At 58.8% G+C, this 12304-nt stretch overlaps 1 protein-coding gene across 3 annotated transcripts; it reads right to left on the bottom strand.

Annotated features, from left to right (window-relative positions):
- Nucleotides 1–558: 558 nt before the first annotated feature.
- On the bottom strand, nt 559–10934 carry ZNF467 (zinc finger protein 467). 3 transcript variants are annotated; one of them, XM_051836969.2, is made up of 5 exons: nt 10328–10934; nt 8399–8474; nt 7818–7934; nt 6941–7054; nt 559–4758 (listed from the first exon to the last, which is right to left on the bottom strand). In XM_051836969.2, the coding sequence occupies exons 2-5, from the start codon at nt 8430–8432 to the stop codon at nt 3233–3235; spliced, it is 1791 nt and encodes a 596-aa protein (XP_051692929.2). In that variant the 5' UTR covers nt 8433–8474; nt 10328–10934; the 3' UTR covers nt 559–3232. The 3 variants fall into 3 exon arrangements, with proteins under 3 accessions (XP_051692929.2, XP_051692928.2, XP_051692926.2); XM_051836968.2 differs by having other exon boundaries at nt 10417–10933; XM_051836966.2 differs by lacking the exon at nt 10328–10934 and adding an exon at nt 8777–9082.
- Between the last annotated feature and the right edge of the window lie 1370 nt (nt 10935–12304).

Raw genomic sequence — 12304 nt, 5'->3', positions numbered from 1 at the left:
GCCACAATAAGCCTTTTTGCCAAAACAAGGGTGGTGAAAAGTACATGTCAGCTAATTGTTAAAACCTTTCTTTCCTCTCTCTATATATAATAGCCAATTTGTGTGAAACTTCTGGGAGTACTTTCATATACAGGCATGTTAAAAAGTTTAATGTTTTGCTAAGAGTCGTGCCTGGGCACCTACCCCTGGAGCAACGCGTGGGGCTTACATGTTGATCTCTGTGAAACCACGGCTGTCTGAGCCCAGAACCCCTCCTTGGGGACAGCCTTTGGAAGCTCCAGACTTTCATGGCAGAGAGACTGCATTTTTTGAGCCCATGTTTTCTGTTTTGATTACCACCGGGCTTGATACTAAATGACTTTAGACTATTTGCAAACAAGCTCAGAGGACAAGGATATGCCTTGTAGGGACTCTTCCAAGAGAATGTGAATTCTTAGAAAACAGAGTCTGGCACACAGCAGGGTTCAGCAAATATGTTGCAGGATCGAAAAGCTGTTCCTACACAAGAATCCCAGAATGTTTACAGAAAGCAAAGCATTGGTATAACCAACACAAACATCGTTTTCATGTGTTTAATTGTAGAAGTTGAGGAGATTTACTTTTCTAGCTAGAATTACAAGCTCGGTGCCTGAGAGGGCAGGTAGGTGACTTCAGAGAGAGACACCGAGCAGGGGTTTAGGACAATGGGGACTAGTGAGGACCCTGGTCCCTTAGTCTAAAGAGGTGAACTTCTGCTCGCATCCAGCCATTGGTTGTCAAATCTTCTGAGTTTTGACAAGAGGAGCTAGAAGCGCTGACTTTTCTGTGAAATTTCCAGATATTTAAAATACTGGCATGGAGAAGGGTCCATTCCTGTTTTCCAATCACACCTACTACCTTAACCTGGAGTCACCTACTCATTCTCGACCATGAAGCCTAAAAACTTACCTGCATTCATGCCTCCCCAGGCCCAACAGTGAAAGAGGCTTCCTACCCAACAGCTACCCCTCACCTGTGTCCAGGTGTCACTGTCTTCTACCTGCTTTAGGACCTCACTTGTGTGATTCACCTCTGCAACCTAAATTCTACCCCAGCAACCATCAGCACTGCTCTCTCCAGGACTGCCAATGAATGGCTGCTGCAGATACAGCCGCATATGGAGGTCCTTAGTTTATGTGATCTCCCTACAACCTGCAATTGCTCCCTCTGTCCAGGTACAGTGTCTTTGCCTAGCTCCTTTTTCATTACCACTCAAGAGGTTTTCCTGTCCATTCTCCAGCACCCTTACTCTCCTGGTCTACAGGCTTCTCTCGAGGCCATTCCCTAGTGGTGCTGGCCCAAAGGGTCCTGACCCAGGCTGCCTCTCTTCTCACTCAACACGCACTTCTTTGGGAAGTTCACCCACTACCCCATAGCTTCAGACACTTACAGGGGTAGTTCTCAAATCCACTTGTCTCCAGCCCAGCCCTCTTAGCTCTGCATCTGTACACCCTACTTCCCACTGGTCATACGCAGGCCACACTAACCTGTCAGGTCCAAGCATCCTCCCTTAGCATGAAACTCTCCTTCCTGGGTAACCTGCTGATGGAATGCCACGATCACCTGCGCAGTTAGTCAAGCAGAAACCAGACTAACCCTGCCTAAGCCCCCCACTCCCTCTCCATCCCTCATTCATCAGCAAGTCCTGCCCCATCTGCCTTAAGGGTCTCTTGAGTGTATCACTTCCCCCTCTCCTCTGCACGACCATGGCCCCAGGTCACTGTGTCCAGTCTCCCTCCCTCATGTCTGACATCTTTGTAATGTGCACAAACGTGAATGTGCCAAGTTCCTCCTGCTCCTAAACCCTGCTGTGGTCCCTCACTCCCTCGGGTACAGTCCAAGCTCCTGAACATGGGAGAGGCCTCACTGGCCCTCAGGCTACTTCCCAGGCTTCTCAGCCCGCTTGGTGGCCGCTTCAGCCTCACTGCCCTTTGGGCCTTCATCCACACCACCCTCTCCAATCATGACCTTTGCTCCACTCACCTGAGACGTGGCTACATCCTGCGAACCTCGCTCAACCTGGTACAGGTCTGGGGATGTTCTTACCACACAGCCCAGGGACCCTTGGGACTCCCCCCACGACAGCACTTCTCACGTCAACTGGGAGCGCAGTGAGGGCTCTTCCCTCACTCATGCTCACTAGCACTGTGCCAGCACAGAGCAGGCCACCAACAAATACTTCCTAGGATTATCTTTGGTGCTAGCAGCATTAACAAGGAAAAAGCCTCAGCCCTCGTCCACATCAACTCTGTGTTTTAATGAGAAAGTGGAGGCCCAGGGAAAATGAATGCTGTGCTCCACAGGAACTCCAAGGCCGGCATTCTCCCCACCACCCTTCTGCCCTTTACTGCCATCCCCAGTGCTCCTCCTCCTGCATCTCCACCTCTGCCCCTTCACACCTTTTTCAGGCCTCACTGTAGTCTGCAACCTTGGCAACCTCCCTTGACCTCTGCGAGCTCTCCTGATGTCCTCGGGCCTTCCCCGGGCTGGGAGAGTGCAGTCACAGCAACTCTCACCAAGAGAGAGTGCACTCCAAAGTGTGCTGGGAAAGCCACCTCCATCTGCTCTTGGCTGCCAGCAGCCAGGCTGGCGGCAGGTGAGGCCGGCTGCTCCAGAGCCCTTCGCAGAGCTGCTCCCAGGGCTCAGGGCCCAGGCTGGCCGCGGTCTCCATGGGAATGGCCAAAGGGCGGCCTGCCTGCCGGCATTCGCTTCAGTTCCGGTCTGCAGGGAGAGCACACCAGTGCTTCTTCCTCGTACAACGCCTCAGAAGCAGGGGGCAGGGGAGAGGTTGGGCCATGGGGTGTTTCACATTTTGATTTGCAAGAGCGAGGGAACAGCAGCTGGCCACATTGAACTTCTCCAGAACAGAAAGGTCATCGGGGTTTGTTGATGGGCAGGCAGAGCAGGGGCAGGGGAAGGAGTCAGGGGTCTCCTCCCCTAACCACTAACTGCCCAGAACTTGCGGTTTTGAACTCTCACACACTTTCTGCTTATAGATAACTATTCTCTCCCTCCCCAGTACACAGCCCAGGCTTTTCTGAGCAAGGTGTCGGGGTGGTAGTCTCCCAAGGACTAAGGCCTCAACAGCTTCCCGCAGGGGCTCGCTGCGCACCAGTCTTCGAGGACTGCTCCCCTTGACACGCAGGGAAAGGAACCGGCCCACAGGGCTCTAAGCCGCCTGGCAGCAGCCCAGGCTCCCCACCAGGGCAGGGGCTCAGAAGAAGATTGGGGGTGGCGCCACCTGGGCAGCAGTGGGCCAGGCCGGCGACGAGAGGTCTGTGTCTGAGGTCGAGTGGGTGGCTTCGCCGTGGATGCGCTGGTGCCGCACCAGGTGGGTCTTGCGGCTGAAGCTCTTGCCGCACTGCGGGCAGGAGAAGGGGCGGGAGCCCGTATGGATCGCCTGGTGGCGGACCAGGTTGGTTTTGGAGCTGAAGCTGCGGGCACAGACGGCGCAGGCGTGGGGGCGACTGCCCGTGTGCACCGCCTGGTGGCGGCCCAGGTGTGACTTGCGGCTGAAGCGGCGGCCGCACTGAGCGCAGGCGAAGGGCCTGGCTCCGCTGTGGGCCCTGGAATGGGCAACCAGGTTGGGCCGCGAGCCGAAGCGACGGCCACACTGAGCGCAGGCAAAGGGCCGTTCTCCAGTGTGCACGCGCCGGTGCCGCGCCAGGTGCTGCCCGTGGGCAAAGCCGCGCCCACAGTCTGGGCAGAAGAAGGACCGATCACCTGCTGGGGCGCTCTGGGGAGCTATGGGGCCCGACCCTGGACCGCAGTCTGGCCCACGGGTAGCACAGGCCAGGGGCTCGGCCGCAGTGGGGTCCACGGTGGTGCCCAGTGCGCACTCGTCACACCCAAAAGGACGCCCCTCGCTGCGCTGCAGACACTGATGCGTGGCGAGATTCTTCTTCCAGCCGAAGCTCAGGCCGCAGTCAGAGCAGGCGAAAGGCTTCGGCCCTTGAGGGGAGGGAGCGGGGAACGCGGCGGGAGAACCAGGTGAGGCAGACGCCTCGGGAGAAGGCTGGGCCCTGCTGGCCGCCTCATGCACCCTCTGGTGCCGCACCAAGTGCTGCTTGTGGGTGAAGCTGCGTGAGCACTGTGCGCACTGGTAGGGTCTCTCGCCGGTGTGGATGCGCTGATGCCGAATCAAATGGGTCTTCTTTCGAAAGCGCTTCTCGCACTCGGTACAAGGGAAGGGCCGCTCACCAGTGTGGGTCTTCTGGTGCGAGCCCAGGTGTATCTTCTGGCTGAAGCGCTTGCCGCACTCTGCGCACGGGTAGGGCCGCTCGCCCGTGTGCGTGCGCAGGTGGCGGGTCAGATGCGCCTTCTTGCTGAAGCGCTTGTCGCACTCAGAACACGGGAAGGGCCGCTCGCCGCGGTGGCTGCGCTGGTGCAGCAGCATGTGCGTGCGCTGCGTGAAGCTGCGGCCGCAGTCCGGGCAGGCGCAGGGGCCCTCGCCACGATGCAGCCTCTGGTGCAGTCGCAAGGTCAGCTGGTCCCGGAAGCGCCGTTCGCACTCTCCACAGCCATAGGGCTTCTCCGGGACCGGAGCCCACCCGGACAGCGCGAGCCCACCCAACGTCCCTGGCGTGCCTGGCTCCAGTTTGTAGGCAGCAGCCAAGTGACCCAGTTCAGGCGTAGGAAAAGGGCTGGGCAGTAACGCTAGATGTTGGGGCCATTCCACTTCCTCTTCGGCCTCCTGATCCTCATCCTCCACTTTGACCTTTCGAATCATCCACTCATCCCCTGAAAAGCCAAAACCGGAACTGTCTAGTGAGCCCCATGCACCGCAACTTGGATTTGCCAACAGACAGCCACTTCCTGGAGCCCAGCAGTCTGCCTCCTGCTCTCTCCCCTTTACCCAGAGACTCCTGGGAACGAGCAGGATTCCAAGCTCTTCTCTTAGTGCCCCTCCCACTGTCTCTGCAGCCAGAATTGCTGAAGCCACTTCCCATGCACACACACACACACACACACACACACACCTGCTTTACTCCCAGGCTTGCACTGTCACCAAAGGCCTTCCCCAGCCTCCTTGGCAGCCACTGCTTCCTCCTGCACCCCTTGAACAGGAATGCTGCCCACCCTGCTCCTCATGCTGCACTCTGGTTCATATCACTATGAGAGGCCACCCCAAATCTTCCTGTCCAGAGGCTCCTTTCTGAAACCAGAGTCTCCCATCTCTAGTTGAGCAGCTCCCTGGGGATGTCCTGTGCTTAAGCTGCTAAAATCGTAACCTTCCCAAGCCTACCTCTGGCTGCTGTGAACAGGAGACCTATGTCCTTCTCCCAGTGGGATGTCCCCGGAACCGTGACCTCTCACCTCCACCTCCCCTCCAGCCGCCACAGAGTCCCAGGGCACCCTTGTATTCCTTGCCGTTGTCTCTCCAAAGCTGCCCCTGCTGCTGCTCCCTTCCTTCCTGCTGGTGCAGTCCAATGGGAAATCCCAGTTAGGGAAGACAGGACTTTGGGAACTAGCAAGGCTGCATTTCACAGGACTTGGGGAATTAGTCACTGTTGCCAGCCCCTGGAGGATCGCAGCCAGCCCTCTAGAGGAGTCCTGGCCCAAAGGCAGGTTTGAATTCCTGGGTAACTCGAACACACGCAGGGGCAGGACCCAAGAATCTGCTCCCTTTCTTTAAAGCTCCCAATGTAATGATCCAAGTTCCTGTCTGGCCCTGACGTCCACCATAGCTTCAGCCTTGATTTCATCACACACGGACAGCCACAATTATATCTACACCCACCTTGCTTCTGCCAATCCACTGGTTCCCAACAACTGTCTACTTACTGAACCATAATATTATTTGCAGTTCCTTTGTGCTACTCTCCTACACTGGAACCATCCGTAGATCCCTAGTACCTACATAATAAAGTGGATTGTTGCTGCACCCAAGGCTCACCCTCAACCTAGTCCAACTTTCTTACTTGCCCCAGGCAGGAACCCTTCACTGTAACCAAGCTCCTCTCTTCCAATCCTGTCACATGTCAACTTTCCTGCTTAAAAGTCTTTCTCAGCCTAGATTATCATCCCAGCTCCCACCCATCCCTCCTCAGAGCTGAAGTTCATGCCTTTTTCAAAATGCTATACAAAATCAACATTTTTGACAAGCCCAGTGCGTAAGGATCTCTTACTGTAAACTTGTAGCATTTACTGGTAACACTTTTATACTTACTGTCACTTGCCTTTGCATTGCTCCTTTCCTTGTACTAATTCCTACTAATGTTAGCTCAACTAAACCTTAGCTTCCTGTATTCTATTAACACCTGTCTTTATGTAGCTCATCAGAATGATAATTACCACCATTTATTGATACACCCTGGATACACTCTGCTGCAAACATTTACAACCACCTGGAGGTGAGACAGCCTGCCAGAGAGCACTCTGATAGGAAATGTGGAATAAGAACTCAAACTGGGTCTGTGCAACTATAGCACACCTCTTTCCACACTTCCCAGCCACCTGTGCACGGCAGGCATCAAACCAAACCCTTGTTGAATATGTGATGTCACGCAGGTGAGAGGACAAGAACTGTGGAGTGTGGTGGTGGAAGGAAGTGATGCGTGGGGTTGTGGAGTGAGAAACAATGACTGGGAAGCCCCACCCTGGACATGGAGAGATGAGTTAGAGACAACAGATTTGGAACATCTGAGATCAGTGGATGCTGGTGGGAGGGGACAGATGGGGGAAGGCTATCAATACCGTACATCTTCATGAGGACTGTCATCCAGGTGATGAACAAGCATGAATTTAGATGGAAAGAGATGAGGCCAGGAGGCCAGGACTCAGAGTGAGTCTGAAGTGAAAGTGTGTTTCTTTTGGTGGCCTGCCTCTCTGATTCCCACCATCCACGAACAGGAAATCCCATTTGGGTCCAGCAGAAGGATGCCAGGACCCTAAGGCGGAATAGATCAATGGGATGACTCACCTGGGCAGGAGCCCATGGGCTCAGCCTTCTGTGGTGTACACACCTGGCCTCCTCTGCAGGGAGTCTCAGCTTGTTCAGGGTGGGCACCTTCCTGGCGCCTGGGAACTTCGGGCCCTGGCAGAGAATAGGGTACCTCAAGGACTCTAGAAGCATCACAGATGGGTGAAGGGCCCTACTGGTGCTGGGACATGACAACCCCAGTCCCTGCCCCAGCCCACAGGGTTACACTGCAGGCATACCTGCAGAGGCTGAATTCCCAACTGCCCCAGGGAAGCCTCAGGCTCCTTCAAGCAGGGTAGCTGCTATGGGTGTACAGGTGCAGGAGCCACTTGGAGGAGTTTCTGGAATATGTGGATGTCATGTAGTGGGAGCCAGCAAAGGCCCCTGCCCTGAGCCTTGCTTGAGGCCCCAAGGAACAGGGCTGGGGGCTTCCTCTTCAGAGGGTCCCCAGTTAGTTCCAGGGCATACTACTATGGGGATCTGAGGGTCAAAAGGCCAGGCAAACTTCTGCCTTAGGCACTCTGTTCTGGCTGCTCCCCCCTGCCTGAAAGCTCTCCAGCCAGGAGATCCTCCCCTTCGCTGCCTCCCTGAGCCCTCTTAACTCTTGCTCAAAGCTTCCCTTCTCATTGAGGTTTATTTACTCCTGCAACATGGTCCATGTTCACCTTGCTTCATCTGCTCCCCTCACAGGACACGCCAGGTTCTCACATAGTTTACAAATGTACTTATTTTTATTGTTTAGTGACTCTCTATAGTCACTAGAATTCAGCTCCCTGATGGTAGGGATTTTTCCTCTGTTGTGTTTAGTGAATGTGGAAAGGCAGGGAGGCAGGCAGGCTCCTCCCTGAGCCACCCTCGCTGGTTCCCACTTACTCACCTGAGCACAAGCCCAGTGCTCGCTCTTCCCTAGAAGAGGACGTCTGCTCCTGGGCATTATGGGAACCCTCCCTGGGCTCATTTTGGGGGGCCATCTCTGGCTGTCCCACAGAGAATCCTGTAGCAGACAGAAGGATGGAGCCACATAAAGAAGTTGGCATGAAATCAGAGGTGGGGACCCTGCCTTCCCAGCCAGTCTGAGGGGCTTTTCCCAACCTGCTCAGGAAGGACACGGTCTCTGGCTACCATGGACAAAGTCAGCCCAGGATCCCTAGCAGGCTGGCCAGGCATCACCCTCAACTCCTTGGAGCAGGGCAGAAGCAAGAGGTGGAACCGATGTAAATGCCACCGTGGCCACTGGGTGCACATACAGTCTGGCACAGCCTCCACCACGCACAAGGCTTTCAAGTGCCCTGATGGAGTGGGGAAGGGTGCTTGCTGTCCCACATGCCCCCCCAGACCTCTGTGGGGGGTCTCAGGGTTTCAAGCCCCTGAGGGTGGCTCCACTCCCTGAGTTGTAGATGCCCCTGAGCCCTGCTTCCCACTTCTCCCCTCCAAGCTCCTTCAGTTCTGCCTGCTCACCCAGGGAGCTGAGGGCCTCCAAGGTCTCCCTCATGGCAACCTGGAGTAGCTCCTCTTGGGAATCAGGCCACAGACCCTAAGGAAAAAAGACAGGCATCTTTAGAGTCTTCAGACAGCTTCCACCTGGTCCCTGGCTCTGCCCCACCCCTCCCTAGGAGCTCTCCCAGGAGCTCTAAAGGTGATGTCCCCAAGTATAACTGAGGGAAAGGATTTCAGAAAGAAGGGGGTAAGGGGCACCCCCAGAAGAAGGCCTAGGAGCCACCTCTGCAAGCTCTGTTCAGCTCCAGCAATCAGCTGCCCCCAGCCACCCTCGCCAGGCAGGTCTCAGAGCCAGTCCCAGCCCATCTGCACCTCCACCCTGCACCTCAAGGTCCTTGCCTGGGGAAGTGCAGGAACCACTGGATTCTCTGGGGAGGAAGTGGAAGGTGGGAGGACAGGGTGGGTAGTGGGAAACTTCATCTCCTAGGCCCTCCAGCTGTCACTGCCTGAGCAGGTGAAATAGAAGCCAGCCCTGGGCGGAGATGAGTGTCACTTTAGGGCCACCGCTGGGGGAGCCCCTCAGAGAAGGGTCCTTGTTAAAGCTAGGAAAGGACTCTTGCTTCCCCCTAAGCTCCTACTTCAAAACCATCCCCCACCCCCTCTGGGACTCCCCACATCAGGACACTTATTCCTGGGCCCCCTTCCCTGCTTCCCCTCCCCCAGCAGACTCCCCGTCCCCCTCTCCCAGGCAGCCTTCCCTGCCCCCTTCCCTCTCCCTCTGCCTTCCGCCCTTTCTCCCCACCGAATGGGGCTGGCTTCTGGAGCTCCGCCCCTGCCCCGCCCCCGCCCCGCCCTCCCGCTTGCCCACACCGGACCAGCCCCTCCGGCCCCCTCCGGTTGGCCCTCTCCAGCCGCTGCCTCCCCTGACCCTCCACTCCGGGCAGTCTCCGAAGCAGCGCTCCCCTCCCCCTGCCCAGGCTCAGGGCCGCCTCTCTTGCCCTCCTGCCTCTCCTTGCTCCATCCCCCCTCCCGGCTGCGCACCCTCTCCCTTCCTTCCCCCCTCCTCTTTTCCTTCCTCCCCAACACCCGCCCTCCCCCTCTCGGCTCCTCTCCCCCACCTCGCTGTCCCCTCCCCTTCCCCTCTCCTCCCCCACTCGGGTTTCTCTTCCTTCTCCTCTCCTCCCCCTCCCCAGCCCTACTCCCCGTCTCCTCCCTCCCTCCCGCAGCTCTCCTTCCCCTCCGCGGCCCCCGCCTCCCTTCCCCCTGCCTCCCCAGCAGGCTCTCGCCTCGCTTCCCTCCCCTCCCCTCCACTCCCGGGCCTCAGTGCCGCTCTTCCCCTCCCCCTTCCAGTCCGCTCCCGGGCTCTCTCCTCTGGCCCCCCACGCCAAGGGGGGGGTCTAGGATTGGCACCGGTCACACCGACCCCAGCCCTGCTCTTCCCCAGCCCGCCTCTTCTGGACCCCTTTTCTCCCCAAGACCTTCCCTCCCTCTCAGTGGCCCTCGTCCCCATTTCTGCCCCCCCGCCGACTTCTCATCCCCCTCCCAAGTTTCCCTCGCGACCAGACCCTCCCGTTGGCCGGCGGCCTCTGTTCCTCCTCTCCAGTCACTCCGGGTCCCGGCGCCTTCCCCCGCGGCGGGCTCACCTGTCAAGCGCCCTCTTCTCCAGCCCCTCCCAAGCGGCCCGGAGCTCCGCGCCCCGCTTTTCCTTCCCCTCTCCGGCGACCCCCTCCCACACTCCCTCTCCCCTTTGCCGAGACTCCGACTCCCTCCCCCCGGGACCCTCCCAACCCTCTCCCACCCGATCCACCCCCCCCCCGCCCTGCCCTCCAGCTCCTGGTCCCCTCTCCCTTCCCCATACGCCCCTCCCCGTCCTCCCGGCCAGTCTGGTCTCCGACCCCCTCCCCTCCTCCGCCCCCCGCGCTCCCCGAGCCCCTGCCCCCGGGCTGTCACCTGCGCGGAGCAGGCAGTGCCTGTGAGTGTTCCCGAAGAAGGGGAAGCGGGCGGAGCCGCCTGCAGCCGGGAGCCTCCCCGGCCCTTACCTGGCGGCCGGCTGCTTCACCCGCTTGCGGCGGGGACCCAGGCGCCCGGGCCTCCTGCCCTGGCTGGTTCAGCTCACAATGGCGCCCGCTGCCTGCAGCTCGGGTGCCTACTGCCCGAAAGACGGACAGACTGACAGCCCCGAAACTTCGCGGGGAGGGGAGAGGAAAAGACCGGAGGGAGAGGGAGCGGGGAGGAAGCGGGAGGGGAGCCCCGAGGCAGCAGGCTGGGGGCGGTAGAGGTGGGAGTCCTTAGGAGCGGGGTCGCGGGAGGGTGCACCGCGGGGCTAGGTGTGCAGGTGACGGTTTGGAGGCATGATGCCCAGAGTAGGTGACGGAAAGTGGGAGCTTAGGACCGGGGCCTGGAGGAGGGGGAGAGACAGCAGGGTGGGGAGGGGGAGGGAGAGGAGGCTCGGGAGGAAGGGCGCTGAGGCTGTGAGGGAGGGTGCTCGGCGCCTCCGAGGGAGGAGCCGGGGATAGGTGGAGCGCGGGCTGGGGGCGGCGAGGAGTTGGGGGGGCAGAGGAGGGGGCGTGTTCAGGAAGGGGTCCCCAGGGCCCGCGGGAGCAGTCCCAGACCACGTCCCAGCTCAGCCTGGGAAACGCCGGATCCCGGCTCCCACCCGGGTAACACTCGGATCCACCCAACCCCACACACTCCAGCCCCGAGGATTCGACTCGACAGCCCTGCGAGGAAGCCAGTGAGGGAGAGGGCTGTGCCCCGGGGCCTGCGGAGAATGGGCCTTCGAAGCAGACGGGGGGGGGGGGGGGGGTTGGAGCTAGGTCCCTAGAGAGAAGGCTGGAGAAGAGACACCAGGGGGTGAGGCTGGCCCAGGGCTGGGCGGAGACTTAGGGCGGGGCCGTGGGAGGGGCAGAGAGGGGGCTGCGGGGAGGGGAGGGTTCTCCCTGCCACCTCCCACCCCACCACGCACCCCGGCCTGGAAATCACTTTGAGTTAGGTATGGAGGGCTTCCCTGGGCCCTCGGAATGGGCTTCTGGGGAACCAGACCTGCTCACCCTGTCCATTTTAGAAGTGTCTCCAGCTGAAACCAGGGGTCATCATTCCAGGCCTCCTTTCTGAGAACTTTCTCCAAACTCTCCTGGGTCCTGAACTGGGGCTGCCTCCCTCCTGTTCCTTTAGGGAGAAAAGAGGACGGTGGGGATGCAGAGCTGGGAGTCTGAGAAGGGCAGGAAAAAGATCAAGTGCCCCTGGCTCTGGGTCCCATCGCAGGGATGCAGATACATGTGGAGTCAAGATCCCAGGGCCAGCCTCAGCAGGTGTTGACAGTTGCAGTGAGAACCTGCAGGAGCTGGGCCATAGCTCAGCAGAACACAGGAGGCTCTGGGAGCAGAATGTGTCACTGGTGTGGTGGGGAGGGCTGTGGGCACATGGGCCTGAGTTTGGGTCACCTGGGGAGTGTGCAGGTGCTAGTGAGTGAGAGAGAGGGAGGCTGAGAACAAGTGTGGCCAGGGCCAGACCCTAGGGTGGGGAGCCAATCCTAGTGACCTGTTTTGGCTCATGCTGTTATGGCCCTGGGACCAATGGTGGGCCCAGAAAAACATGCCTAGCCTGGCTGTGGTGCCCAGCAGGCTCCTCCCTCACTCCAGCTGGGACTCCTAAGCAGGAGGCTCAGTGGGATGTGGGGTTGAGGAGATGGAGAGGTAGGAATTTGAGGTTCAGACCATATACCAGCCTAGGAGCTGTGCTGGTAACCAGGATGTAACCAGGATCGCTCTGTGGCTGTCCCCTCCCAACAGGACACTGGAATTAGTCCATCCGGCTCAGCCTCCCTGCCACTTCCCACCCAGGCATCCTTCCTGAAGCTCCTCTCAGTCCTCAGGCCAGGCTCCATGGTTCTCCACCCCAGGGACCCACAGAGACTCACAGAAGAAG

Source organism: Oryctolagus cuniculus, chromosome 7 (assembly GCF_964237555.1).
Source record: "Oryctolagus cuniculus chromosome 7, mOryCun1.1, whole genome shotgun sequence".
NCBI lineage: Eukaryota > Metazoa > Chordata > Mammalia > Lagomorpha > Leporidae > Oryctolagus > Oryctolagus cuniculus.
This window is presented reverse-complemented; position numbering and strand designations above follow the sequence as displayed.